Source organism: Penicillium concentricum (assembly GCF_028827145.1).
Source record: "Penicillium concentricum strain IBT 3081 chromosome Unknown utg000003l_segment0_segment0, whole genome shotgun sequence".
Lineage (NCBI taxonomy): Eukaryota > Fungi > Ascomycota > Eurotiomycetes > Eurotiales > Aspergillaceae > Penicillium > Penicillium concentricum.
The window spans coordinates 2,836,793-2,864,685 of NW_026622756.1; the positions used below are offsets into that span (position 1 = coordinate 2,836,793).

A 27,893-nucleotide genomic window follows, 5' to 3' on the forward strand; every position below is an offset into this window, starting at 1 on the left:
TGATTGTTCCTATGAAACCTATTGAATCTTGTCTCACATTAAAACTTCTTTCATATTCACCTTTCATACAAAAACCATCACAATTCATACAATTGCCTACTCAAATCACATACTAGGGCTGGAGGTAACGTGCAGGCCAATCTTCTCCATCCAGAAGGCGGTCAGAAGCCCCCAAGGCCAAGCCATCTTCACCATAACAAAAGATCAGTGAAGGCACATTCTCATAACTTTCCTATCATTGTCCGATCTTGCTCCTTCCTTTGGATCTTGCTCCTTAGGACCCCTCATACACAGGCTGACTCGGCGTGGGACGTGGTTCCTTGCCGTCGCCATTAGGGGACTTGGTTCGCTTACGGCGGATACGATTTACCGGGGTCAGGAGAAACCGAAGCTCGCACCTTACACGTCACTCGATTTACTACCGGCCTGATTTTGCCCTTGGTACCTCCTGCAGTGCTTTTGACCCCTCCGAGCCTTGACCCGTCCTGTGTTTGTTGATGTCCTGGCAATCTCCATCAGCCATGGCTGGGATCGGAGGAATGCCCGGCGGCATGGATGGTTCGAATGGCCCACAGGGGACGGAATACACATTACAGGGTGAGCATGAATCTACCTGATTTTTTGAATGCCATTGACTGATCTCCGTCTCCAGGTGTAATGCGCTTCCTACAGACAGAATGGCACCGACATGAGCGCGACCGCAATGCATGGGAGATTGAACGGGCAGAGATGAAGTCCCGCATTGGCCGATTAGAAGGTGATTTGCGCACAAGCAAGCGCCTGCATGAGTCCCTTGGGAAGCATGTTAGGCTGATGGAGACCGCCCTGAAGAGAGAGAGGGAGAAGGTCAAGAAGCTTTCGAACAACGAAAAGTCCGAAGACTCCAAGGATCCCAAAGATGCTGCACGTGAAAGTGTCAACTTCCTGAAAGGTATGTGACTCGCAATTGTATGCCAGGACGCGGCGTGGAATATTAACTGGGTTATTCACCAGCGCATCGTCCCAAGCCTAGCACGGACCATGAGAATGACGAAGAACCCGACAACGAAAACCAGCAGGAAGGCCAATTTGAAGACATAGACAAAGTCCGAGGATACCTGTCCAAAGCTTCCCACGAAATCGCGTACCATGTCATACCCGCCTCCCACCCGACACCTGACATGAACGACTCCGACATGTCAGGCCAGCCTTATGGCAATTCACAGCTGTCGCAACAGAATCTGGAGGAGGCTTATCTCCAGCAGCAACGCCAGAAGACGAATCATGTTATGGCACGCGAAATGGCCTTACAAAACCACCAGCCCATGTCCAATCACTACTCTGACAATGCTATGGCTCGTGCTCAAAACCAGTATCTTCCTCGGGATGCCATGGATCGACGGTCAATGGACCCGCAGCAAGCCCCCGTCGCACCAATGCAAAGTCGGACCCAGGTATACGAACAGGGCACAGTGGATGATCGCCCAAACCAGGCATACGAGGCCCAGGGCCCTCGAGTGGTCGTCAAGGAGGATGTGAACCTGCAAAATTCGATCGAGGAAAGAACAGAGGACGTGGATGGGTGGACTTTTGACGAACCAGCGGAGCAGGAACTCGTGGTCACCGAACCTGTCCCGCTTCATCGTCCCGATACCGATGTTTTCCCAAATGCCAATTTTATGCGCTCTGAATCAACCAAGAGCGGGTCTCTCCCCTACCGCAGGAAGAGTTCGGGATCAACGCGCAAGAGCGATGGTGCAATTGATACCCGGGAAGCGGTTACGACCTCTGGCAAGCAGGAAGACTTCAAATATCGGTTTGCGCTGCGTGGCCACTTAGATGTGATTCGATCTGTCATCTTCACCGGTGGTGGCAGCCCAATATATCCCGAGATCTGCACTTGCAGCGACGATGGAACGATCAAGCGATGGATCATCCCGCCTACTTCTGCCAGCTCCGGAGCTGGTTCTAACCAAAGCTTGGACATTACGAGCTCCTTTACTCATCGTGGACACGAAGGCGCTGTGACTTCTCTTGCCGCCTGCTCACCGTCTCAGAACATCTCCAGTGACGGCCGCATCTTGGGTGATGGATGGGTGTTCTCAGGTGGCCAAGATGCTAGCGTGCGTGTATGGGAACGTGGGCGGATTGATCCCAAGGCCACCTTAGAAGGGGGTCATACGGATGCAGTCTGGGGACTCTGCGTTCTTCCCGGGACTGTGGGATCTGTCTTTGGTGCCTCAAGCAGCCGCTATGGTGGATCTGATCGAATCCTTTTGGCCTCTGGTGCAGCAGATGGCTGCGTCTTGATTTGGGCTATCAGCGACATTCTTCAACCTTCCTCACCCCCGGTTGCAAAAGGAGGCCGTCGGCGGGCGAACTCAAACTCAATGTCTTCCGGTTCCAACACCCAAACCATTCCTCAACCCAGTGTTGCTCCAACTGCATCTCTCCATTACACCATTGTTCATCGCATCCCGCGCACCAATTCTCCTTCCCCAACATGCATCAGCCCCTTGTCTCTTGCAGGCGTCAACTTTGTCGTCTCCTACTCGGATGCCTCTATTATTGTCTACGACACGCGCACAGGCGAAGAAGTTGCGGGTATGGCCAGTCTCGAGACATATGATGGCACGCCTGCTACCGGGGTGAACTCAGTCGTCGCCACCACTGTCGGCTTTGATGGAACTGTTAATCTTGATCCCAACCGCGCGATTGCCGAAGAAGAAGCAGTGGTTCACGGAGCCACTGGTTCAAGCAGCGTAGAGGGTGTAATCATCAGTGGTTACGAAGACCGATACATCCGCTTCTTTGATGCGAATAGTGGTAAGTGGTATCTAAAGGATATTTGCTATGGCCCAGAACACGCTAACATTTGACATAGGTCAATGCACATACACAATGCTTGCTCATCCTGCCGCGATAGCGTCACTGTCATTATCTCCGAATGGGCGTGAGCTCGTTTCGGCTGGCCATGATGCAAGCTTGCGATTCTGGAACCTCGAGAAGCGCAGCTGTACCCAGGAGCTGACAAGCTACCGGCTGATGCGTGATGAAGGAGTTTGCTCTGTGGTATGGAGCCGTGATGGTAAATGGGTTGTTGGCGGTGGTGGAGACGGCGTGGCTAAGGCCTTTTCCCGATGATTAAAACGACGGAATGAAAACCCCGTGTATGATTCTTTTTGCGTTATACCTGTGTTTGTATCTTTTCGCGTTCACCCGTCGTTTTTCTGTATGATCCCATGAACTGGATGAGCGATTGGACCAGTTCTTTTGAGCATTTGCGGTGTTCACCGATACTGTGGTCGATTATGCTCTTCTACGTGATTTTGCTTTTTCTTTTCCATCTCCTTTTTCAACATGTGTACTTTTTTACTTTGCTGATTACCATGTTCGACAAAGATTCCCTGGCGTGCGTGGATGTTTTCTTTCCCTTCAACTGTTTCGGTACATGTTCTGCTTTCTATGGAAACTAGAACATATCCTGTTTGAATACTGTTTTGCTCTTGTGATAGGGTCTTGATCTGGTTTCAAGTGCCTGATAGGCTTTCGAATGATCTCAAGATTTGTCGTATTGCTTGTGGATAACTATTCTTTCCCTCCTTTCTTCCTAAGTGTGTCTATGTAGCTTGGCGCCTTAGACACTGATAGCTCATGTGGTGTGTATAGCATTTGAATCTATACCATTCATCGAACATAGCCTTGTTAGACTATCATGAGCACAAGACATATGTGGAACTAGAACAAATACAGGTATCATTCGATATTGACATTATTTCGCTGCGCTGTCGTGTAGATATACTCTACTTGGTTGAAATCCATGCCTCCTTGAACACCAATCTCAACCTCTTTGCTTCTTCCTCGTCCTTCAATCGCTGCTGGAGATAGCCTTGCAGGTCATCCCAGAAAGCCTCTGTATGCAACACCTCCTCACCACTTGGACCTACAGCGGCCTTGGGTGGTGATTCATCCCGCTTCTCTGTAATATCCGGTTGAGCCACAGCAGTTTCAACCACCTGGGCGCCACCGATGATCATCACCCCGATCTCGACTTCTTTGCCTCCCACCAAAATGGCGGGCTCATCTACCAATACCTCTGCTAATGTCTTCACGGTTCCAGTCACTGGCTTGCGCTTGTATAAGATCTTAATCTTGTCTAGCGGAACTTGGCCTCCCTGCGCATCAGTGACGCGCACTCGCACAGCATCTCGGATGTCCTGGACCGAGGTGGTCGAGAGAGGGGCATTGGATATCAAAAATTCCAGAGCAGGGTTGCGGGCAGACTTGACGCGGACAGTGATTGATTTGGATGAGCCTGGTGCCTGTGTTGACCTCACTTTTTTGGGCATCGGAGGGTGCGGGGCTGAAAGGCGGGGGAGGGTGTACTATCGTTTTCAGAAAGCAAATTAGAATGATATTCATCGGTGAGACAAGCTAGGGGAACGTTTGCATTAAGACTTACGGGAACGCGTAGTCCAATTTGCTCTGGGTCGAAGACATGATCAGGCCGAAGCTTGATAGGTCGCGAGTCCAGCATGGACAGGAATGATTTGGTAAAGGTTAGCTCCGACATGGTGAGCAATTGAGATCGGGTAGTAGATATTATCAAAAGAAATATAGAGAGAGAGAGAGAGAGAGAGAGAAAGCAAATCTAGGGCGATAAGTTGGAGTAGTGGATATCTGGATATGTTGCACTTGGATGCCGATGGGGCATAGACACCTGAAATATACGGCATCAATGTAAATACGTACCCGTGGACACCGCCTTTTATTACTTCTGTACTGCTGGCAGTCACCGCCCGAAGAGAAAAAAAAAGACGGAAAGAAATTACAAGCTCCCCAGAAAGCAAACACCATTAACGTCCCCATATACACCACTTTTTTACAATGGGTGTTGGTCGCCGTATGAAGAAGCAGGGCCCTCCGGCCCCGCTCGATGAGTCAAAAATCACAATGCTCAAGAAACGCAAGGCTGGCGTGGCTGAGGCACCTCCGAAGCCTGCACCATCAAAGCGTCGCAGATCCGATGCCGATGAGTCAGTCTCGAAGAAGGAAGCCCCCAAGAAGAAGAAGGTCAATGGTGCTGCTCCCAAGGCTGAATCCAAGGAATCGAAGAAGCAGCCCACAGTCACAAAGAAGGCTGTGCCGGTGCCTATGTCTGATGATGATGAGGATATGGAGGATGATGAGTTCGGTGATCTCGATGGGATCAGTGACGGTTCAATGGATAGCGACGATCAGGTCGAAGGATTGTCTGACCTAGAGGATGATAACTCGGTTGTCGATTCTGACGAGGAGGGTCACACCCGTGGAGCCATGTTCTCTGACGACGAGGATTCCGAGGCCGAAGAGAGATTGACCGCCGCCAACATCGAGGGTCTGTCGCGGAAGTTGGATGCTGAACAACAAGAGGAGGAGGAAGCCGCTGAGCAGGAAATGCAAGAAGCCGCCATGCAGACCAATATCGCTGCACCCGATGTGTTCACCGACCAAGCCCAACAGGGACTCGCCCCCGATCTGCAGCTGCTTCGCCAGCGCATTACAGATACCATTCGAATTCTGGGTGACCTGAAGACCCTTGGTCTGCCCGGTAAGTCGCGTACCGACTACATCGATCTCCTGCTCGACGATATCTGCACATACTACGGCTACACTCGATTCCTGGCCGAGAAGCTGTTCAACCTGTTCACCCCCAGGGAGGCCTTTGCCTTCTTCGAAGCTAACGAGACTCCTCGTCCTGTCGTTATCCGTACCAACACTCTGCGAACCAACCGCCGATCCCTCGCCCAGGCCCTCATCAACCGTGGTGTTGTCCTCGAGCCCGTTGGCAAATGGTCCAAGGTTGGCCTGCAAGTGTTCGAGTCTCCGGTTCCCTTGGGTGCCACCCCCGAGTACTTGGCCGGTCACTATATTCTCCAGGCTGCCTCTTCTTTCCTTCCCGTCATGGCTCTCGCTCCCCAGCCTAATGAGCGTGTCCTCGATATGGCCTCTGCCCCCGGTGGTAAGACGACATACATGTCCGCCCTGATGCGCAACACTGGCTGTGTCGTCGCAAACGATGCCAGTAAGCCCCGTGCCAAGGGTTTGATTGGTAACATCCACCGTCTCGGCTGCAAGAATACCATTGTGACGAACATGGATGCCCGCACTGCTTTCCCCAAGGCCATGGGTGGCTTCGATCGTGTTTTGCTCGATGCTCCCTGCACCGGTACCGGTGTCATCTCGAAGGATCCCAGTGTCAAGACCTCTAAGAACGAGCGTGATTTCCTCGCCATTCCCCACATGCAGCGCCAGCTTCTTTTGGCTGCAATTGATTCCGTCGACCACGCTTCCAAGACCGGTGGATACGTTGTCTACTCTACTTGCAGCGTGACAGTCGAAGAGAACGAGGCCGTTGTGCAGTATGTTCTTCGCAAGCGTCCCAATGTCAAGATCGTGGACACCGGTCTCGGTGGCTTCGGTAGCCCTGGATTCCTCAGCTATATGGGCAAGACGTTCGATCCCAAGATGGCGCTCACCCGCCGTTACTTCCCCCACCGTGAGAACGTTGACGGTTTCTACGTCTGCAAGCTCAAGAAGACTGCCGTGACCCCCGTCGCCAAGTCGGACGACACCGAACCCCGTTCCAAGGGCTCCAAGAAGGCTCGCAGTACTTCCTCGGCTGCCTCCACGGACGACGAGTCCATTGACAGGACCCCGATTGTTGATGAGAACGGACACGCCGCTGATTTCGAGGGCGGTGCCTTCAGCTCATTCGAGGATCCTGAGGATGCTGAGCGCATTGCTCGCGCTGAGCGCAACCGTATTCGTCGCAAGGGTCTCAACCCCAAGGGTGTTCTGAACAAGCCCAAGAAGACCAAGGTAGAGGTCTCAGAGAAGCCAAGCGAAACGGCGACACCAAGCCAGGAAGAAGAGACCAAGGCCGTTGCCTCGAAGAAGTCTACCAATGAGCCAAAGGGCGAGAAAAAGACTGTGGTTAAGGAAGATAAGAAGCCTGTCACCAAGGCTAAGGAAGAGAAGAAGCCGGTGACTACGGAAAAGGAAGAGAAGAAGACGGCTAAGGGCAAGGTCGAGAAGAAGGATAAGAAGTCGGCCAAGAAGGTCAGCAAATGATCGATGTGATCATCCCTTGTGTATAATTCTTCGTTTTCCTTCGGGCAAGTCAAAAAGCATCATGTATTAGGTCCGGGACCCGGCGCATTGGATATACCTTTTGTTCAATCAAGATCAAACTGTGTTTCAAAAAATAACAAAAAAATAAAAAAAGCAATTTGATGTATGATGCTCACGTATTCTACAGGTTGTAATTCCAAAAGACAAAGACATGAAGTATAGTATAAGTATTGTTGTATGTTGTATATCAATCTAAAAAACCACCCGGTTGTGTATATAAAAAAATGAGAGTATATAAAATGAATCGCATCACTCCCCATATCCCAAATCACCGTTCGCTAAAATGAATGTAAGTGTCCAAAATGTTTAAAAAGAAACATCTCCCGTCTATAGTCCAACAGAAATATGAAATATACTCTAAGCCCGATAAATCTTGATCACCTTCTTGACTTCTTTGCGGCACATCGGACACAGGTTCACGAGGTTCGCACAAGTTACACAGGAACAAAGGTGACCACACTCGGCGAAGACTGCATCCATTTCCTCGGTGTAGCAGATTTGGCATAGATCCAACTCTGCATCAGCCACCTCCCAGTAGCTGATGCCCTTGCCGTGGCGTTTGCCATCCTTGAAGCCGCCGACATACTTGTTGCCTGTCGTCTTCTCAATGTAAGTACCTTGTCCATGGCATACATCTTCGACCCAATCACCGTCGTATGAGTCGCCCGTGGGGTAATTTAGCTTGCCTTGGCCGTGACGCCGGCCAAAGATGAAGTCGCCTTCGTATACCATGCCTGTGCTGGAGATGTGCTTGCCTCTACCATGGTGATAACCCTTAAGGAAGTATCCACTGTAGTAGTCGTTTGTGAAGGTGGCTTCGATGGTTTTAGTGCCAGTGAAACCTTGGATTGGATGACCGCGGGAATCGGCCCACAGGTACTGAACCAGACGGTCAGGACTGGTGAACAATCCTGATGAAGCAAGTTGAGTGCGCCTGCGTTTGTGTTAAAACCAAAAGGGCTAATCCTGAGAACCATATATGTGTACTTACTTGTCCTTGGTCAACTTATCCCCGACGATGAAACATGCTCCGTGTGGAGCCACCACATCATCGAAGCTATCAGCAGGCGACACCGTGGTAACGGCAGCACCATCCACTCGTTTCCACATGAGGAAGTCTTGACGAAGAGGCCGCTGTAAGTGGCGCCGGATGGATGCTTTGACGTTGGCATCAAGCTTGGAGAAGAATGACCCCACGGTACGAAGCATTTGACTGTCCACGTCGAACATTTGAATAAAGTAGTATGTATGGCCAACAGGCAACTTGACCTCAGATTGGGTTTGTGCTTGAGGTGCAACCGCTGGTGCAGAAGACTCAACCTCGGAAGGTGATACGGGAGCGGAGCTTGTGGCTTCTGTTGATGGAGTTGCCGTAACAGCAGCCGAGGTTTGTTGATCATGAGCAGCGACAGCAGCTGGTACCATTTCCTGTTCTGCCCTTTCAGTAGCAAAAGCGTGGTTCTCTAAAGACAACGTGGCTAATGGAGGCAGTGGCCCATCATCGACGATCGAGTTCACGATATCTGAAGCAACAGGCCCCTCATGGGGAGCATTTCCTGATGAGCTAGCCACAGCATCTCCTTCGGCCACAGATGCCACAGTTTCAGTAGCTTCGTGTATCGAGTCCTCGACGACAAGCTCATCCGGCTTATCCTCTGAAGTGGTAGCCGCAGGAGGGTCTGGGATGGCGAAGAATTGAGCATCCTCTGCTGGAGGTTAGCGGGTGATGATGCTTAGGAATAAAGGTAAATGTAGATACGTACCCTCCGAGATGGTTTCCATCCAGAACCGTATAGTACTCAATGAAGGGTCCAGCGGAACATTCAGATCTGTAGTACGATCGAAGGCCAATGATGATCCGGATTGAGCAAAGGAGTTACCAATCTGCCAGAAACGAACCCGCTCGGGGCCAATGGGCTCAGAGCCTGACGACTTCCAAACAGCAATTCTTTTGCGTAGTTCTACCAACCGTGATGAACGGGACATAGTCATGTACATGACATTGTTTGCTGCTTTGGCCTGCGCCATGAGATCGTACGAGTCAAACAGGCTGGTCAGCTGGTCATATTTGGGAAGCGCATAAACCTCAACCTGGACATCATCCGCAGGCTTGCCACCAGTGTGATACACGCCTGTTTCATAGTATTGTTTCAAGGTCTCAGGAACTTCCCAAGGCCCTTGGGGACCAGGCAAAAGCTCCGATATCATATCACCACGGATATACATTGCCACGACAGGTACGTCATGGCCCTTTTTGTGATCCACAGTCTGGGAAGGATCAAGACCAAGGTGTGGGCCCATGGCTGTTTTCTGAGTCAAGCACTCCACGCGGTTGTCACTGCCATCATCAAAAGCCAGCCATGTGGTACCCGGACCCGCTGGGCGAAGGATGCTAAAGAACTTGCCCGAGGTGCGGCGGCCACGATGAACAATATAGCCATAAAGGACATACTTGCTACCCTGGCCATCAACCACCCACGGAGCCAGATCGAGCTCTTCGTCAAGCTCCACTTTGTCATAGCGCAGCTGCCAGCGTTTGGCCTTGTCCAGAGTATGCCGGCCGAACTCAACATGAAGCAGTGATGGAAGCGACCAACGACCGGGCTTAGCACTCAAGTATCCACTAACGGCTTCGGACGTGGATTTGGCTTGATCAACTGGCACGTAAATACGCGAGTTGAAGTCCGTCGGCAGCATGTTCACAGTGGTCTTACTGTCAGAAGACGGACTATGTACAATCGGGCTGTCAAAGAGGTGAGCAAATTGTTTGCCGGCCTCCATTCCTTTCAGCTCCAGCTCCAAGGTGCGACGCAGGCGCTCCCAAAATTCGGACACATCGTTCGAAAACTCGTGCAGATTGCGTAGAGTGGTAGTGACGGCGTCCGTATCGACATAGCTTGGGGAGAGTGTTCGGCGGCGAAGCTGCCACAGAAGCCTTTGTAGAGCGTCACAGAGAGGCTTCGGCCTAGCATCGGCGTTGGTGAGATGTTCAAGTACGTTAATACTTTGAATGATCTTGCAAAATGGAGCAATGTGCAGCCAGGAGGCAAGCCCGGCTACTTCTGGGCTATGATTGATGATCGAGTCCCCCAGAGGTCGATAACCGGTCAAGGCCATGCTGTCCCAAGTTGGCTCGGAATCGCTTGGGTGCCACCATAGAGACTTAGTGGGGTCATTCACTACACGAATGTAGGCGTCAAATGAGAGCGTATCGTCGTTCAAGAGGGCACGATGTTGACCACGCCGGCGGGAATGGATTTGGTCCCATGGGCCGTGGAAATATGTCCACCCCCAATCCAGGTTGTGGGTGTTGAATTGATGACAAGAAGATTGCATCCACCCAGTGCGTGGCTCTTGTGGGTTGTATACAATGACACCGACCTGCGCAGGCACACGCCAAGAATCCGAGGTTCCATGCTCAGATTCGGGGTTGTTCCTAGTCGCGGAATATTGAGACTTGTAGTTCTCAAACCATGCTGCCGCGTCGTCCATGGCTGTAGTCTTTATTTGAACCTCCGGGTTGCTTTCATCCAGCGAAGCATCGGCTGGGCCTCGACGGACCGTAAATTCCATCTCGGGAAGCTTGCCCTCTGGAGCGGGCATTGTGGTGGAGCATTCGAGGTAGACGCTCAATGCATTGACATTGTTCCCCCGAGGGTAGAACTTGATTCGCCACCAATAACCCCCAATAAATGCTGGTGGGGAGCGAATGACTTTGTCCCGATTGGGGTTCTCAGGGGTGCCCCGAACACCCTTGAAGGTCCACGTAAGACGGGCCTTTTCGGTGGGAATGTATTCGGGATCTCCCAAATCCCGAAAGAAGTTTGTTTCCCAATACTTATCTGTTACGGGGTCAGTAAAGGGATGTTCCGTGAGCTTATTTGCCAAGTTGACACCTACGATCACTGGCACTGTAATCCGAATCACCGCCATCAATCTCTTTCATCTCGTCCTCATCTGGGACCGTTGTGTCCTCCTCGTACTCTGCCCAATATGCATGTTCCAGCTCTTCTGAGGGCGGTATTGGCGCGGGCTGAGTTGAACGTGATGATTCGGGAGATTGGTTCTCGATCTCTGTATTTCTCACCGTATCCTCAATCCCCGAGACCGTCAAATTGGGTAAAGGGTCCATGGCCTTTCAATTGGGAAACCCAATTGTTCCAATATGTTTAATATACAGGCGAGGTCCCCTGTATAAAGATAAGGGCTTATCGGATAAGAAGAAGGTTGCGGCCCCAGAGTGGAGAGAAGGGGTCCGAGAGAGAGCCCTAAAAAGAATGAATAGGAGTTATGGGAGATAAGAAGAGACGAAGAAGAGGCGAAGAAGAAGAGAAGAAGAGAAGAAGAGGAGAAGGAAAGAAGAAAAGAAGAAGAGAAGTCAGAAAAAAAAAGAAAAAAAGAAAAAGAAAAAAAAGGAAAAAGATAAGAAAAAGGACGAGTCCGGGGGTAGTGGGTCTGTATACAAAGGGTACTCCGTACACATAGACTGGCTAGGCTTATGTGTATGGACTGGACATTTTATGTACTATGTACTCCGTAGTGTATGCATATAGGGTTAAAACCCTTATATCAGCTGATATCTAATATTTGACCTATATATGTTGTACACTTGTACACAAAGTCGGTGTGAATCCTGGTGGCAAACTCGGCTTATCGGAATTTCCCCCTTTCCCGAGGTCGCCACTAAGCCTTTGAATCCCTGGGTTCTGTTTCAGGCACGGGAATATCAGGGACGGAGGCATGTCATACCTACCTCTTGTACGGAGTACTTCGTACGGAGTACAGATTGTAGGGATCCCAATCCTGAAATCGCGCGATCAAAGGGGCCTTGACTCTCCCAACTGGACCACTTTTCGTGGATACTGATTGGCTCTGAAAAGAAAACCATTTCTAGACCGCGGGTTCCCGCATTGCTTGGCAATAAGTCCCGGTACCGAGACTCGAGTGAAATCAATTTTGTTCGGCACGAGCAAAGGAAGCAGCCACAATCATAGGGAATACCGCCGTGGCCTCAGCATAGACCTAAATTATCAAAAAGTTAGCTCGGCCTCAAAAAGATAAGATATTAGACTCACCTTGACAGATTTGGCATCCACCTTGATCTTGCCCCAGCTCACCGCTTCATCCGGCCGTGCACCCGCATCACTGCCATCGAACTCTTGTGCGGTATTCACATACACGGCGTGCTCGGCCCCATTGCGCATCAGGCATGCATTGGCGATGTGGTGCTTGACCAGCCCACCACCCAAGATGATCATGCCGGCACGTGTCGCCCGGACAGCCATGGTGTTTATACGGCGCACATCATCCACAATATCCACCCGGAGTCGTTGCGGGGAAGACTTGAAGGTGTGGAAGTAAAGCATGTCACCCAGAGATCCATCCGTCAGGGCGGGACAGAATACGGGGATTCCATTCCGGGCCGCCCAGTACAGAACTGAATCCTCGTCGTTGATCTCACGACCCAGTCGCTCGGTGATGCGGCTCGGCGTCCAGTGCACCTCGTCTTCCTCATCCCCAGTCTCCCGAGCCTTGACCTTTCCAGCCTCCTGCTCCTCCAACATCTTGTCCAAAATGGGCACCACCCAGTCCTCAAAGGCACAGTAGTTATTGTTGGGCACGAGAAGGTTGCCAATGCGGTTGAGACCCTTAGCACGAAGTCCAGCACCGGGAGTCGAGAACGATCCGAGATATGTGGGGGCCAAGCATTTGATCAAATCCTCCTCCACACCCCCAGCAGTGGTCACAATGGCGGACACATGGTTATGCTTCACTAAATAACGTAGGGTGTCACGAAGACCGGACGAAATCAGGTTCGATGTATAGCCGAGGAATATGGTGGTTTTGTTTCCCGTTTCGGGATCACGGAAGGCGCGCTAAGGAAACAGAGCATTAAGACTCTATTGACCAATTTCCAAGATTGCAACTATGTTAAGGCGTACCATTTCATTGATGATTTGAGCAGCTTCTGCGACCGCACTGCCCTGGAAACCGGTATGGATCATGCTGTCCACCATCTCTGCGACGGTGATATCTCGTCCCTGAAACTTATCAAAATCTACCCCGCTGACCACCTGGGATCCCTCTGGGACTGGTTGCGAGCTTTGGAGGACGGAGTCGGTCACCGAGGAGGGAACTGCGGAAGGTTGTTGGGCGCTCATCTTTGCGATGGGATTGGGAAGGGAAGAAGAGAAAAGAAAAGAAAAGAAAAGGGAAACAGGTGTCACAAATCTGTTCCAGAAGGATAGACAAGAAAAGCAATTCAAATAAAAAGAAGCTCGATTTGTAGAAGAGAGAGGGGCAGTCGATCTTTTTTTTTATTCGGCGGGGAAACTGCATGAGCCTGGGCCTTGATGCCTGAGTGCCTTGGTGCCTTACTTTGATATTTGCCTCTGGCGTATATTCCTTGATGCCATTTTACTTGGACTGACAAGTTTGAATGATTGTATCATACTTTCTCTTTATTATTCTGTTTTATTCTACTTTCTATATACTTCATTTCTAGACTTCATTTCTATACTTCATTTCTATACTTCATTTCTATACTTCATTTCATGTATACCTACGGAGTACTAAATGTACCTGAATAGAGTTAGGAGGCACATCCACCGCACTAGCGTTCAATCGGGTTAGTGCCGAGCCCCTTGAAGTCTCACGAACTCATCTTCCTCTATTTCCTATTCTTCCTCGATTTCCTTCTTCCTTTAGTGCATAACATCCGGCGCAAGGGAGCTCGCATCAATTTTTTGTCGATCTTCCAACGTGCTAGTGTTTCCTGTTATCCACGTTAAATCCCATCTCGAAACCTATTAACCTGTTAACCTGTCAACCTGTCAACCTGTCAACCTGTCAACCTGTCAATCTAACAACCTGTCAACCTCAAATTTGGATTCATTTGAATCTGAATCTACAGAGGAAACACAACAAAAACAACGTGATATTGAAAAAAAAAAAAAGAAAAAAGATTACGCCTTACCCGATCGGGGGACCCTTTAATTCTTCATATGGTCCGTGCATTGCTTGTCACGTGCAGACCCTCCCGAGTGTTCTCCATCTCTGGGTATGTGTGATGGATTCTGCATTCCAACCGCCTTGGGCTGATTTGCACTGTACATTGAACGTGCTGGAGCGCTAACCCAGTCTATAGCTTCATGATAGCATGACGCGATAATGTCCTCCCGATTCCCCCCATCGTCCGGGTTCAATTCCCGTGACCGTTCTCCGCAGCGATTTGGAGACCGTCGCCCCCCGGTCGGTCCTCGTGGTCCTGACGACGGACCTGCACCATTTGGCAGAGATCCACCGCGTGGTCCAAGGGCCCTTGTTGACTCCCCTCGTGGTGGCCATTTTGGTGGTCGTGGCAGGGGGTATGGCCGTGGTGACTTTCGTGACCGTGACCGTGATCCACGAGACCGCGACCGAGATCGTGACTTTCGAGATAACCGCGATGGCCCACCGTTTCGCCGAGATATGGACCGCGACTGGGCTCGCCGCGACCGTGATTTCGATCCCCGAGACAACCGGATTGGTTTTGGCCGAGGCCGCTCAAGATCACCGACACGCGACTTTCGAGACATAAGGGAGCCCCCGGGGCGCGATTTTGATCTGGTTCGCATGCGACGCAACTCGAGGGATAGTATCATATCTGCATCTTCAGGAGGCCCAGAAGGTCCCCCCATCAATAGTGGCCATATACACCGAGGAGGCATGCGAGGGCGCGGTCGCGGAGATTGGGAAGGTGGCCGCGGTCGTGGTCGTCCACCCTTCCTCGATGATCGTGATCTTTTCCGTCGCCGCAGTCGATCCCGTGAACAGTGGCGTGGACGTGATCGAATGGTAGATCGCGATAGAGATCGAGACATGGAACGGGATCGTGCATTAGATCGCGATCGGATCATGGACCGAGATCGTGACCGAGAACTTCCACGTCCGAGAGATCGAGATCGAGAATTAGATCGCGACTTGGACCGTCGAGATCGCTTTGAACGTCGTGAAGATTGGGACAACCGACGACCTGATCGCGAGGACCGTGATCGCCCCGTGGACTTCTGGAAACGAGACCGCCCCCCAAGTCGTGCAGATAGCCGCGCAGCCAGCGGCTCAACCACTTCCTCACACCCTCCTACAGCACCCGGCCCTGGACCTGGATCAGCTCTAGCAGATCGACTGTCTGATCATCCCCAAATGGATCATGGTCGGAAACCTTCAACCATTCCCAGCATTCCGGTCCTAGAACCTACGCGAGATCCTGAGCGAAACGACCTTCTCGCCGCTCGAGCTAGTGCTGCTCGACCTGGTGCCATTAGACAGGATGTTGCTCGCCCCGATGCTTCTCGACCTGACGTCATTAGACCGGATGCTGCTCGCCCTGATGCTCCTCGATCTGGCGCTATTAGACCGGATGCTACTCGCCCTGATGCTCCTCGCCCGGATGCTGTCCGACCGGATGCCGCTCGACTAGATGTCTTCCGCCCAGACGATATCCGCCCGGATGTAGTTCGATCAGATACTCTTCGCCCTGATCATCCTCGAATAGATGCTCCTCGACCAGATGCTCCTCGACCAGATGCTCCTCGACCAGATGCTCCTCGACCAGATGCTGTTCGACCGGATGCTCTTCGCCCTGATCCTCCTCGAATGGATGCTGTTCGACTGGATGTTGCTCGCCCTGATCCTCCTCGACTGGATGCTGTTCGACCGGATGTTATTCGTCCTGACGCTCCTCGACTGGATGCCCCTCGACCGGATGCTCCTCGCTCTCATCCTCCTCGACCGGATGTTATTAGCCCTGACGCTACTCGACCGGATGTTGTTCGCCCTGATGCTATCCGACCGGATGTTATGAAGAACCCACCTAACATTCGGAACTCACCACCTCCAGCTGCGCCCCAGGTGCCCGCCTTTGGCTCGGTAGCTGCACCCACCACGAATGCTTCAAACAAAGATTTTCCAGACCAACGCACGGCGCCCAATTCCAATTTCCCCACAGAGAGAGACCGACATGAAGCCCCTCAACGGCCACCAGTCCAACCTCCTACAGGGCCCAAGGCAGAAAGAACCGACATCACACAGCAGCCTCTTGAGCCTCGCGGCCGCTTCGAAGGACCTCGGGAGGTTAGCAAGCAGCAAGTTGCGCCTCCTCGCCTCTCCAAACCGACTACCAATCTCCCTGATGTATCACCACCCACTGCTCCAGCTGCCATGACTCGGCCAGATTCGGGAATAGGGCCCAACGAAGGATTTGGGGCCGGCAGGTCGAACTCACTCACCTCTTCCCCTACTTTTACACGAATTCCACCGCCTGCTCCACGCGAATTATCCCGTGAGCCCTCTATGTCGCCACGAATGCAATCGTCTGGCATTCCAACCGGCCCTCGAGCATTGCAATGGAATCCCTCACCGCGTGGCCGTAAAGGCAGCAAGCAATGGGTGCGACCTGGCTACGGCCGAACGCCTTCTATTCCTAATGCACTACCGAAACAAGAGCCCGTCGATGAGAGCGAAGGTGTTACCCCTGCCAATGAAGCCACGCGACCTCTATTACCACCTGAGATAGACGAGCCTGAGAGTGGCGAGATTCTTCCCCGTGAACCCGCGAAGGAACCCTCGCCTGTTTCCCCGTCATTGAACCTCCCATTACAGCGTAGCTTACCGGCTGTTGACATTCAAACAAATGATGCCAATGAACCCTCTGAGAAGGGCGGCATTGACAAGCCCGCATTGATACCAGACTTTGAAGGCTCAAGTGACGAGGAGGACGGGGAGAACATTGTCTTTACCCAGGAGTATCTTGATGAAAGAAAGCGGATCTTTGAAAAGGATATGGAATCACTCCGAGCAGAATTGCCCCTATCACCTTTGGAAGATTCGGCCATCGTCGCTCTTTTGCTCAAAATCCAGCTACTCGGCATGGTAGCCAACGAACAGACAGTTGAACCTCCCCCAGAACCACTCGCAGAACAAGTATTAGAGCGACCCGTGGATCCTTTGCCTTCAGTAGAGGTTGAAGAGTCAGCCGATCATCCAAGCACCGAGCGAGTGGTCTCTTTTGCTTCTACGCCACCCGAGCACGAACCAGAGCCAGTTGCAGAAACTATCATCCCCCCTGTGGTACCTCCTGACGAGGTTACTATCGAAAGTCTTCCATTCTTGCACTCAGGTCCTCCAACACCTATTTCAGATATGGATGTATACCATGATAATATTGCGACCCAAAATCGTCTCCGAGACGCGTTCAGCACACAACTTTCAAAGGTACAAGCGGAAACTTTTAGGAAAAACGCAATCCTTAGGGACGAGTACGTGTCTCACTACAAGCTCTGGCGAATGGCTATTTGGGAGCTCGATCGTATGAAGGACAAGAAGTCCGTGACCCCTGGTCCAGCTTCTCCGCCAGTTTCCACTGTTCCAACTACCCCGGCACCCATGCCAGAAGGCCGTGAAGGCCGTCGGTATAAAGGAAATAGCGAGCTCGATTTTCTCAATGCTTTGAAGGCCTCCGAAATCTCCGCCCAAGAAGAGCTTGAACGTCGACGAATCAAGATGGCTACTGCTCGGCCCGATTTGGGCCGTGAAGCGATCATTCCGAATATGCTGGAACCGCGGGAGGTAAAGGCTCGCATCTACAAAGATGTGAACAACACCATTGAGTGCAATAGGGCTCTGGACGTTTTCGGCTTCGCTCCGCCCCCTAATGACTTCACCCCGGAGGAGCATATGATCTTTACGGACGCCTTCATGGCGCATCCAAAACAATGGGGCAAGATTGCCGAATCTTTGCCTGGTCGAAATTTCCAGCAGTGTATCGTACATTATTATCTCACCAAGGAGGAGATTAAGTACAAGGCCAAGCTCAGCAAACGCTGGAGTAAGCGCAAGGGGACCCGAAAGGGTCCACGACCGAAGTCCAACGCCCTCATCGCAGACTTGAGTGTGGTGAAACCTGACTTTGTTGGTGAGGATGAGCCACCCGCTGTTACAGACACCGGTCGTCCACGACGTGCGGCTGCGCCTACGTTTGGCGAGTCAGCCGAGGCAGAAAGCGTTCCAGTTGGCCGTCGGACCCAGCTTGGCAAGGACGGTGAACCAGTGGAAAGATCATCTCGGCGTGGCGGACGGGGCGGAGGTACTCGCGGTGGACGGCGCGCGAAGACGGCTACTCAATCGGATCCGAAGGCCCAGGTGGTAATGCCACAGGGCAATCTGCCTCCAATTGTATCGCCAGCGCCACTTCATCCTGGAAACGAGATGGAATTGGTTTCAGATCACATCATGGAAGGGTATGAGGCCCGGGAACGAGAGCGGGGCGAAAAAGAATCTTTAACGCCAATCCCTCGAGGCAGGGTGGGACGCGGACGAGCAAAAGAAGGAGTTTATGTCTTTGAGTCTACTGAAGTTGAACCGCCTCTGGCAAGCAAGCAGCTGGAGACTGGTTATGGCTCCTTGCAGCCAACGAGTTACTGGTCTGTACCGGAGCAGCGCGATTTCCCAGGCTTGTTGGGACATTTTGGTCGTGATTTCGAGGGTATCTCGGGCTGGATGAAGACTAAAACAACGGTGATGGTATGTATTGGGTCCTTTCGTCCCACGTTTGTGACTAGTCGACTAGCCGGCTAACGTGCATGACCCAGGTCAAAAACTTCTATCAACGCCGCCTGGACTCGGGCCAGAAAGACTTTGAGTTGATTTTAACGGATGCAGAGGAGAAGAAGGCTCGCGGTGAGCCTACAGGGCCGCTTCCCATTCCAAGTGTTGCACCAAAGCGACGATACGAGGCGACTCCGTCTTCTATTATCCCTCGTCCACTTGCCCCTCATGGGGATCCTATGGCTGAGGTCGATGAAATAAGATTCCCCAAAGGCAAGGCTGTTGGTCTCTCACCGCAGCCGATGTCTTTGCATGGGCGACCTCCATCCGACAAGGAGCGGAATGTCGGTCGCTACCAGCCACTCGCACAAGCTTCTGCTGCTTCACCAGTGCCCTCTACTGCAACTCTGATTGAAGAGTCGACTCGGGCAATTCGCGCGCAAGGAGGGCAATCCCACCGCATTCAGGGCCCACGTCTTGGGTATTTTACAGAGGACAGACGAGACTCTTCGGTACTGCCCCATGCCACTTCCCGTACGCAAGAACTACCAATGTCATCGCGCCATCCTGGCTCCATGCCACCGGATATGGCACGAATGGAACCCTTGTCCGCACAAGGCTATATGCCGGCACAGCAGCCAACTTCTCTACTTTCAGCGACCCACTCACGTCACCCAAGCTTAACACAAACCCCCGGCTCGCCAACCCAGCAGCTTAGACCAGAACTTGACATCTCATCTGTTCACCGCGATCCTTTTGCCCAAAGACCCTATTACTCGCTCGCAGGTCAGCCCATGGGTCTAGCTCAGTCGCCTCACCCTGGGTTGTCGCCAGTGAAGGATGTCCCTCGCCCGAGTGCTACTCCTGGTCCCGACGCAACTCGTCAGGTGCCTGCCAAACGGTCCAACATCATGAGCATCCTCAATGATGAACCTGAAGAGCCTCAGCCGCGCAAACGATTTGCCAGCGAGCAGGCTCCATCTGCCCCTGGCGCAGCCCCAGGCATAAACCCAAGGCCTGTATACCAGACTGGAGCACCCCCTCGCCATGAAGACACTATCATGTCAGGTATGTCACAAAAGCCCTCTGGTTACGCCCAGCAAAGCCAATATCAGCCATCATCTCGTGGCTACGAGTATCCTGGCTACGGACCCCCTCATGGTGGCTCGGGCACGTCGGCGAATAACGACTGGATGGCACGGTTTGATCCGCGAGCGCAACAAACACCGCCGCAACCCCAAGCCCAATCACTCCCATCACAGCAGCAGCAAAGCGGCCGTCAGGGTTCCTATTCATCTTACGCGGCAAACCCCAGCCAGTCTTCGATGCCTTTGACGAATCTTCCTGCGCCATCCCCAGCGCCGACTCCCCCCCCAACAAGTGCCTCTCAACGATCGGCTTATCCCAATGTTTTCTCCCAAGCCTCCTCTGCTCAACCACCCATGACCTCTGGCTCCCGAGATACGGCTTCGCAACCGACTTCCTATCGACAAGGGTCACCTGGCCCGCGTTCCAGTATGGCATATGGATCGCGACAAGATCCACCAACACCAGCGCAGTCTTCGGCTAGCTTGTACGGTATGCACCAGCGCCAGTCCGCAACGCCAAATGCAGTACAGTCACACAGCTATCAACAACATGTGCAAACAATGGTCAGTGGGTCGCATCAGCCGCAATCCCACCGCTCAACACCTGTCAACTTACCCGGTGCTTCTTCACAGTACGGGCACAACACCCCTCCTCCCCAGTCCCAGGCTGGCCGGTCAATGGCATCGCTGGCGAGCCTCGGTCGTTCATACACTCCTCCATCTGCTCTACATCCCTCTATGAGTGGAGGCACCATGGGTAGCTATGCTCCCCCTCAGTCATCCACGCCTGGATCGATACCGCCGCTCCACCAACGACCTCCAGGATCGCATGGTGACACTGTCCCCACCCCGACACATCACCGTGTTTACAGCCATGGGTCAGCTCAAGGTGGACTGCCGCCTCCTTCGCAACCTCCTCGGTAGGGTACCATGTTCGATTGATTTAAATGAACTTGATATGGAGTGTAAGACCGTAATGGGATCGGTTGTACATTAATTTGTCTTTTTGTCTTTCTTTTCTCTTGTTTAGCGTCCTGGCGTCTTTGCCAGTGAGGATATTCATTTGATCATGGTTTGTATGTATAACTAGATGAATGATTTTATGTGTTAAATCTTGATGGAATGGATGTACAAATTTGTAGTTGATATTTACAATGTATTTCTAGTTGATATTTACAATGTTTCGTGAAAACTGGATTGATGCCCTGTCACCAGACATTTCATTACCGGTCCATCTGGTTCATATGGCTGGGCAGGTTCCACTCGTCATAGTCCAAATGCACAAAGGCACGGTCAACAGTAGGCACACTCTCGATGATATACTGCAAACTCTCGCCAACGTCATGACTATCCCGCAAACTGATCTTTTCATCCACGACGAGGTCAACCTCAACGTTCAGCTTGTCACTTGCATAGTAGGCTTTCAAGTCCTGAATCTTGTGAATGACTCGGGAGAAGCGCATGGTCATATATAGCAAAATGCTATGATCGTCGGGAGAGGCAGCTGCACCTGTCAACCGCCGGATGTATTCCGCAGCCGTCTGACCCCAGTTCCACATGATGTAGAAGGAGAGGAACAGACCACCCAAGGGATCCAAGTACCAGAGATTTGCAAAAGTGCCAACTGCGACTACCTGTTAGTTGGTGCCCCAGTAGCGAAGATGCATAAGAAAGAAGGAATGAGACTTACTTAATGGGAAGATGATGCTGAATATGTTGAAAACAACGTCAGTCATGGCATCCTGGGCCAAGACCTGGACGCTTGGGCTAGGAATCAACCGGCACCAGATCCAGCAGAGCAGCTTAACTAAAACAGTACCACCCATCAAGACGATCGATGTGGTGGATAACTCAACAACCGTGCGATCATCTCCAATCAATTGTTTCATAGACGACAGTGCGACTTGGAAAAAGGAAGTCACCATGATGACTGAGAAGATCAACACACTGATGGGCTCTAACCGCCGGCGGCTGATGGGATACCGGTTGCGATCTTGTCGGCGGATCATGATGGTGGTTACCCAGACAATCACTGTGCTGAGAAAGTCCAAAACTCCATCAACTAGGCCTGCTAGCATAGACATGGAGCTAGTCATTGCCATGATAGCGATCTTGGAGCCCAGGAGAGCAACGTTGGCGACGAAATTGATGCGAATGGCCAGGTTGATGACGCGCTCCTCGTCATCTGGGGACATCCCGCCGTGCGACTCCAGATCAAGGAATGGCTCTGATGGGCCGTCTTCTTGCCCGGGGGATTGGACCAAGGGTGTTGTCTCATCGGGAATCCGATAAAGATTGTGCGGGGTGCGTTTGGTCCTTCCGATCTTCGGATTGGGTTCTGGTTCCTGATCATCTTCTAAAGGAAGCATTCCATTTCCCGAAGCATGATTGCATCCATTGTAGTCCTCGATCAGGTTATGGGGTAGCGACGAGTCCAGCAGTCGGTCAATGTAAAGATATTGGGAGATCAGTCCATTGTTTCGTTCATGATATTTCCGACTATGTGTATTAGTTTCCTGGTTCATTGAAATGAGTAGAGAACTCACATTGCCTTTGAGAGACCTTTTAATGACTCGGGTGATTTGTAGTAGCGTTGCCTGCGCAGGTTAGGATTTGAAATTACGTTACCGGGGGAGAAGAGAGAGATACCATTCATATCGAGGATTACTGGATCCAATTAACAACGATCCACGTCGAAGAAATAGCCGTCGTTCAGATGTATCGTCATCAAGATCATGCAAGGCGAGGCTAGATGTGCGAGTAGGTAAGAGGTTCAATAACCGTTGACCTCTGGTGGAAAGGATTTCACGCTCCGGTTCTAGACTTGGGCGTCGCGGACGTAGAATGGGTTCAGAAGGAGGAGAGGAAAGTGGAAGAAATGACTGAGAAGACATTAAAGTGAAACCTGGCTATAGTATTGTGATATACCATGGTGGGTGAGCAGGGGTATCCTGAACTCCCAAGTAAGCTGCCAAGAGTTGATGCCTTAGGTATATAGATTCCTTACATTCAGATCTTTTCCTTTATAACTGTGATAGGTATATTACTATAGATATGTTACTACATATATACTCTGTAGATAATAGAGTAATACAACCATACATGTAAATAGTACTGACTATATGTATGCTCGAGCTGGACCCCTTGTATGAGGATAGTGGCTAAGAATCGTGGCTAAAAAATAGTGGCTGAAGGGCTTCTTCACTTGCTCTTATCTTCTTCATCTTCATCTTCTCTTTCAATAACTAACTAACCAGATTAAATTAGGCATCAAGGCATCAAATATTTACCAGAAATGGGGGTTTGGCAGTTGGCGCCTATACCGCTGGGTACGCGCGGAATGAACATTCCGTCTCTGCGCTGTGGAGATGCACATCTTCCCCGGACTGGTGAGAGTGACCTATAGGAAACTACCTTTGCTGATTCTATATGACTTATGACTGGCTAAAGTGCACCTTCTTTCCCGGCAATAGCCATGCAAGACTCCACGGAAATATGCCCGTCATGAAGCGAGGGTTATAAGAGAGATGTGTGCTGTCACTTCAGTCACAAAATCCATTCTTGTCGATTTTACTCTACCATGGCAGTTCAAACAGTCGCCGTCGCCGTCATCACGGTGATTTATTTCCTCATTCGCTATTTCAATCGTACCGATATCCCTAAGATTAAAGGGATCCCCGAGATCCCTGGTGTACCTATCTTTGGCAACCTCTTGCAATTAGGAGATCAGCATGCAACAGTCACGGGAAAATGGGCGAAGAAATTCGGCCCAGTTTTCCAAGTGCGCATGGGAAACAAGGTACGTCGCTTTTGAAGTTGGACTTAAGAATTTATAATCTAATTCCCCCCGATAGCGCATCGTGTTCGCCAACAGCTTTGAATCTGTCCGTCAATTATGGATCAAGGACTCGTCCGCTCTGATCTCCCGCCCCACATTCCACACCTTCCACAGCGTCGTCTCCAGCTCACAGGGCTTCACGATCGGAACTTCCCCGTGGGATGATTCCTGCAAGCAACGCCGTAAGGCAGCGGCCACTGCGCTGAACCGACCGGCGGTGCAATCCTATATGCCCATCATCGACCTCGAATCAAATTCCAGCATTAAGGAGCTCTACCGCGACAGCCAGAACGGCAAACGTGACGTGAATCCCACTACATACTTCCAGCGATTTGCCCTCAATACCAGTTTGACTCTGAACTATGGGTTCCGTATCGAGGGCAACGTGGATGATGCGCTGCTGCACGAGATTGTGGATGTGGAGCGTGGCGTGTCCAACTTCCGCAGCACCTCCAACAACTGGCAGGATTACATTCCCCTATTGCGCATCCTCCCCAAGATGAACAACGAGGCTGCCGACTTCCGGGGTCGCCGTGATAAATATCTGACGTATTTGCTCGATATGCTCAAGGATCGCATCGCCAAGGGAACGGACAAGCCTTGCATCACTGGTAATATCTTGAAGGATCCCGAGGCTAAGCTGAATGATGGTGAGTGAGAAATGATCGGAATATTGAATTGAATACTGATCTATCGTCTAGCCGAGGTGAAATCGATCTGTTTGACTATGGTGTCTGCCGGTCTTGACACCGTTCCGGGTAACTTGATTATGGGAATTGCCTACCTGGCCTCTGAAGACGGCCAAAGAATTCAGAAAAAGGCCTATGATGCGATCACGGAGGTGTACCCGGACGGAGATGCTTGGGAGAAATGTTTGGTGGAAGAGAAGGTTCCCTACGTGACTGCCCTGGTCAAGGAGATCTTGCGGTTCTGGACAGTCATTCCTATTTGTCTGCCACGCGAGAGCACCAAGGATATCCAGTGGAACGGAGCCACAATCCCTGCTGGCACAACTTTCTTCATGGTATGTTGTTCATTTGCTGTCATATTCGCACTTTGCTAACAGGATATTCAGAATGCCTGGGCTGCCGATTACGACGAAGACCACTTTAAGGATGCCGATAAATTTATCCCAGAGCGTTATATGGAGCTCAATGAGGGCGCAGGCACTCCCCACTACGCATATGGAGCAGGATCACGTATGTGTGCAGGCTCACACCTTGCCAATCGCGAGCTGTTTACTGCTTTTATCCGCCTCATCACTGCTTTCCACATGCACACGGCGAAAGAGGCTGCCGATCGACCAATTCTGAATGCAATTGAGTGCAATTCGATTGCAACAGCCTTGACAACCGAGCCAAAGCCATTCAAGGTCGGCTTTACTGCGCGCGACCCTAAGAAGCTTGAGCAATGGATTGCTGAGAGCGATGAACGCACCAAGGATCTATGAGAGGGAAATATTTTGGATTTCTGAATTGCTATGTGTTGTGATTTGCTCTATGCCCGCTTTGGATTTAATAAAATAGGTGTGAAACAAAGACAATGAAGTATAGATATAGACCTGGAGTCCTGGACCTATGTAATAGCTTTAGCCTCTCCATAAGGGCTAGGAACTTAAACCGATAGAATATTGTAGAAATATAAATGTATTTAATAGCTAATACTTAGCAACTTGTCTAAATTATTGAGCATTTCTCAATTCCTTATATACTCCTTATAGTATGTTGCCAGTATTGCCATATAAAATTCCCGGGGCTGGGCGGAATCTCCCCGCATCTTCTTAAACTCCACACTTTTTTCTTCTTCACATCCCCAAAATGAACGACAATTATCTCGGATGAATACTCTGCAGATATATCCTGCTCCCGAGAGGGATAACCCGGACACGAATGAACAACCGCGGAAGAAACGTCGCAAATACATCGCCAGAGCCTGGTCAGTTTGGAAACCACGGTGTGTGGGATCTGTGGCTAACGCTGTGAAGCACTGAATGTAAACGTCGCAAAATTAAATGCAATGGCCAAACACCCTGCCAGCGTTGCGGACGCCAGCATATTGAGTGCATTTACGTTGAGAACTCTCGAGAAAGTCCCGGCGAACAAGAGTATGCCCAGCCTAGTTCGGTGCGGTTGAACACCACTAATTCCTTATTTAAAGCAACTTCAAGCAGCTTTTTGAGCAAATGAGAGCCATGCAGGACCATATTACCCAGTTGTCTGTTAGTATTCGGTCAATAGCTAGCAGCGAGCATTCTCCTGGTGTTTCCGCTACCGGCACCTATCAGCTCCCTACCCAACGTTCACTCAGGCGCTTGTCAACGACTAAAGAGATGTCATTCCAAGGCCCGACAACATCTGCCTTTAGTTTCGACCTTGCAAAATCCAGCTTGCAACAGCGTGGAATTGTGGAGCGTGCCGAGGCTGGCGACGAGGGCGAGATGACCCGAGAACCTTCACCACTGGCATCGCCGTCAGCTCCAAATGAGGAGCCTGGCACGCGCCAGACCATCGATCCACTTTGGGTTCTTCCGAAAGCCGAGGCACTTCGCCTTTGCCGAGTCTATGAGGAGGAAATGGGCATCATGTACCCGATTCTGGAGCTTTCAGAGATTTTGGAACATGTCCACCTGCTCTACGGCCCGATGGACCGCGTACTTGGACCGACCCGTCAACCCGGGAACAATGGACTGGTTCGCGAAGATGTCCATATTCTGCGCGTAGTATTTGCGTGCGCATTGACAGCCGAAGCCCGTGGTCGGAGTGAACAGGCCATTGCTCTTTTTGACAGTGTAAGAGAAGTTCAGGACAATTGTGTTTGGGGTCCGCCCGACATCAAGAGCATCATATTTTTGACTCTCGTGGTGCGTTATGCCCAATCAGCCATGAATGCTCGACATGCTAATTGCAATAGTCAATGTTCTATTTTCAAATGGATGAGGAAATTTTGGCCTGGCGCACCGTTGGTATTGTTGAGCGCATGTGTCTCGAGAAAGGTCTACATCGACGGGAAACTTTGAATCAACCGGCCATCACAGCTGTGGGGAAGGATCGCGTTCTGCGACTCTTCTGGTCTATATACATTCTGGATATGCGCTGGAGTTTCGGGACTGGCATGCCATTTGCTCTGGAGGATACAGATATTGACCCGTGGCTGCCAGAGCCCGACGAGAAGACACCCTACCTGCGCGTGATGATCCGGTACAGCCGGATTGCAGCGAAGGTATGGAAGTTCATATCAGCATTTAACAACACGAACGAAATTAGAAAGGAAGAGATGAATTATCTAGACTGGCAGGTGCTGCGTTGGGTGCACGCCATTCCAGACTCGTTGCGGCTCGATCATCCAAGTTCTGCGGAGTCTGAGACTGCCATTGAAGGCTCACGCAGCTTGCGCAGACTGCGTGCCCTACTGTATCTTCGTGCCAACCAGCTCCGCATGCTCATACATCGTCCTGTCCTTCATACTTCAGCACATGTGATGCGGTATCCTGGCGAGTCAGAGACCGTGGTGGAAATTGCTAAAGACACAATTCGCTTCATTACCCGCTTGAACGATACATCGGACATCTACCAATTACAGCAGGTGGCATTTAATTGGTTCCTCGTCTCGGCCCTCGCAGCTTTATTCCTGGCAGTAGCTCAGGCTCCAACACAATTTAGTGGGTCATGCAAGGAGGAGTTCTACTGGGCATTGGAGCTGGTCAAAGGAGTCTCAACCCAATCTTATATCTCTCGCCGGCTATGGAAGTCTATTCGAAGTCTCCGTAAGCTTGGTCCTCAACTGGGGCTGGGGGTCCAGAAAAAGCGCCTGGATATCGAAACTAGAGCCGAAAGTGAACGTATAAATGTTAACGACTCTCCCCCATTGCCCCAATCTGCCAGCACCCACAGTCATACACCGCAGGATGGGGAACAAATGACACAGGAGCTGATGGAGTGGTTTGAAGCAGTGGGAAATCTGGAGGATCAAATCATGGGGATGGGAACCGGCCCTGTACCAGATGGAGGACCCTACCAGCAGATGCCCGACGGGGGTTTTGTGTTTGATTACGGTGAAGAACTGTCGAGTGTGATGAAAGATTTTTTCTGATTATGTACGTATATCGACCGGTGGATATGCCAACAAGTCAATGCTATTCTTCCAAGCCCGTCTTCAGTTTTGTGACTATGTAAAGAGTTCTCTTGTGCTTCAGATATCACGATGGAATGTGTAGTATATTGGGGAGGAAA

At 51.2% G+C, this 27,893-nt stretch overlaps 9 protein-coding genes across 9 annotated transcripts; 5 read left to right on the top strand and 4 right to left on the bottom strand.

Annotated features, from left to right (window-relative positions):
- Positions 1 to 470: 470 nt before the first annotated feature.
- N7517_008925 (cell differentiation and development protein Fsr1) lies at positions 471 to 3,123 on the top strand (the record flags this gene model as incomplete). The annotated part of the gene is made up of 4 exons (XM_056726654.1): positions 471 to 597; positions 653 to 931; positions 994 to 2,805; positions 2,864 to 3,123. Exons 1-4 carry the CDS (start codon positions 498 to 500, stop codon positions 3,121 to 3,123), a joined length of 2,451 nt encoding a protein of 816 aa, XP_056577505.1. The 5' UTR covers positions 471 to 497.
- Positions 3,124 to 3,782: 659 nt separating this feature from the next.
- On the bottom strand, positions 3,783 to 4,552 carry N7517_008926 (uncharacterized protein; the record flags this gene model as incomplete). Its single annotated transcript, XM_056726655.1, has 2 exons — positions 3,783 to 4,364; positions 4,442 to 4,552. 2 exons carry the CDS (start codon positions 4,550 to 4,552, stop codon positions 3,783 to 3,785), a joined length of 693 nt encoding a protein of 230 aa, XP_056577506.1.
- Positions 4,553 to 4,866: 314 nt separating this feature from the next.
- On the top strand, positions 4,867 to 7,092 carry N7517_008927 (rRNA (cytosine-C5-)-methyltransferase NOP2; the record flags this gene model as incomplete). Its single annotated transcript, XM_056726656.1, has 1 exon — positions 4,867 to 7,092. The coding sequence occupies one exon, from the start codon at positions 4,867 to 4,869 to the stop codon at positions 7,090 to 7,092; it is 2,226 nt and encodes a 741-aa protein (XP_056577507.1).
- A 417-nt stretch (positions 7,093 to 7,509) lies between these two features.
- N7517_008928 (putative MATH and UCH domain protein) lies at positions 7,510 to 11,284 on the bottom strand (the record flags this gene model as incomplete). The annotated part of the gene is made up of 4 exons (XM_056726657.1): positions 7,510 to 8,086; positions 8,144 to 8,858; positions 8,916 to 10,994; positions 11,053 to 11,284. 4 exons carry the CDS (start codon positions 11,282 to 11,284, stop codon positions 7,510 to 7,512), a joined length of 3,603 nt encoding a protein of 1,200 aa, XP_056577508.1.
- An 818-nt stretch (positions 11,285 to 12,102) lies between these two features.
- N7517_008929 (deoxyhypusine synthase) lies at positions 12,103 to 13,313 on the bottom strand (the record flags this gene model as incomplete). Its single annotated transcript, XM_056726658.1, has 3 exons — positions 12,103 to 12,174; positions 12,228 to 13,028; positions 13,095 to 13,313. 3 exons carry the CDS (start codon positions 13,311 to 13,313, stop codon positions 12,103 to 12,105), a joined length of 1,092 nt encoding a protein of 363 aa, XP_056577509.1.
- Positions 13,314 to 14,322: 1,009 nt separating this feature from the next.
- On the top strand, positions 14,323 to 20,750 carry N7517_008930 (MYB DNA-binding domain protein; the record flags this gene model as incomplete). Its single annotated transcript, XM_056726659.1, has 3 exons — positions 14,323 to 14,971; positions 15,149 to 18,714; positions 18,783 to 20,750. The coding sequence occupies 3 exons, from the start codon at positions 14,323 to 14,325 to the stop codon at positions 20,748 to 20,750; spliced, it is 6,183 nt and encodes a 2,060-aa protein (XP_056577510.1).
- A 299-nt stretch (positions 20,751 to 21,049) lies between these two features.
- Positions 21,050 to 22,351, bottom strand: N7517_008931 (cation diffusion facilitator family transporter; the record flags this gene model as incomplete). Its single annotated transcript, XM_056726660.1, has 2 exons — positions 21,050 to 21,450; positions 21,517 to 22,351. 2 exons carry the CDS (start codon positions 22,349 to 22,351, stop codon positions 21,050 to 21,052), a joined length of 1,236 nt encoding a protein of 411 aa, XP_056577511.1.
- A 1,055-nt stretch (positions 22,352 to 23,406) lies between these two features.
- N7517_008932 (cytochrome P450) lies at positions 23,407 to 25,114 on the top strand (the record flags this gene model as incomplete). Its single annotated transcript, XM_056726661.1, has 4 exons — positions 23,407 to 23,625; positions 23,681 to 24,314; positions 24,366 to 24,688; positions 24,740 to 25,114. The coding sequence occupies 4 exons, from the start codon at positions 23,407 to 23,409 to the stop codon at positions 25,112 to 25,114; spliced, it is 1,551 nt and encodes a 516-aa protein (XP_056577512.1).
- Positions 25,115 to 25,501: 387 nt separating this feature from the next.
- Positions 25,502 to 27,753, top strand: N7517_008933 (putative C6 transcription factor; the record flags this gene model as incomplete). The annotated part of the gene is made up of 4 exons (XM_056726662.1): positions 25,502 to 25,599; positions 25,649 to 25,768; positions 25,822 to 26,524; positions 26,575 to 27,753. The coding sequence occupies 4 exons, from the start codon at positions 25,502 to 25,504 to the stop codon at positions 27,751 to 27,753; spliced, it is 2,100 nt and encodes a 699-aa protein (XP_056577513.1).
- Between the last annotated feature and the right edge of the window lie 140 nt (positions 27,754 to 27,893).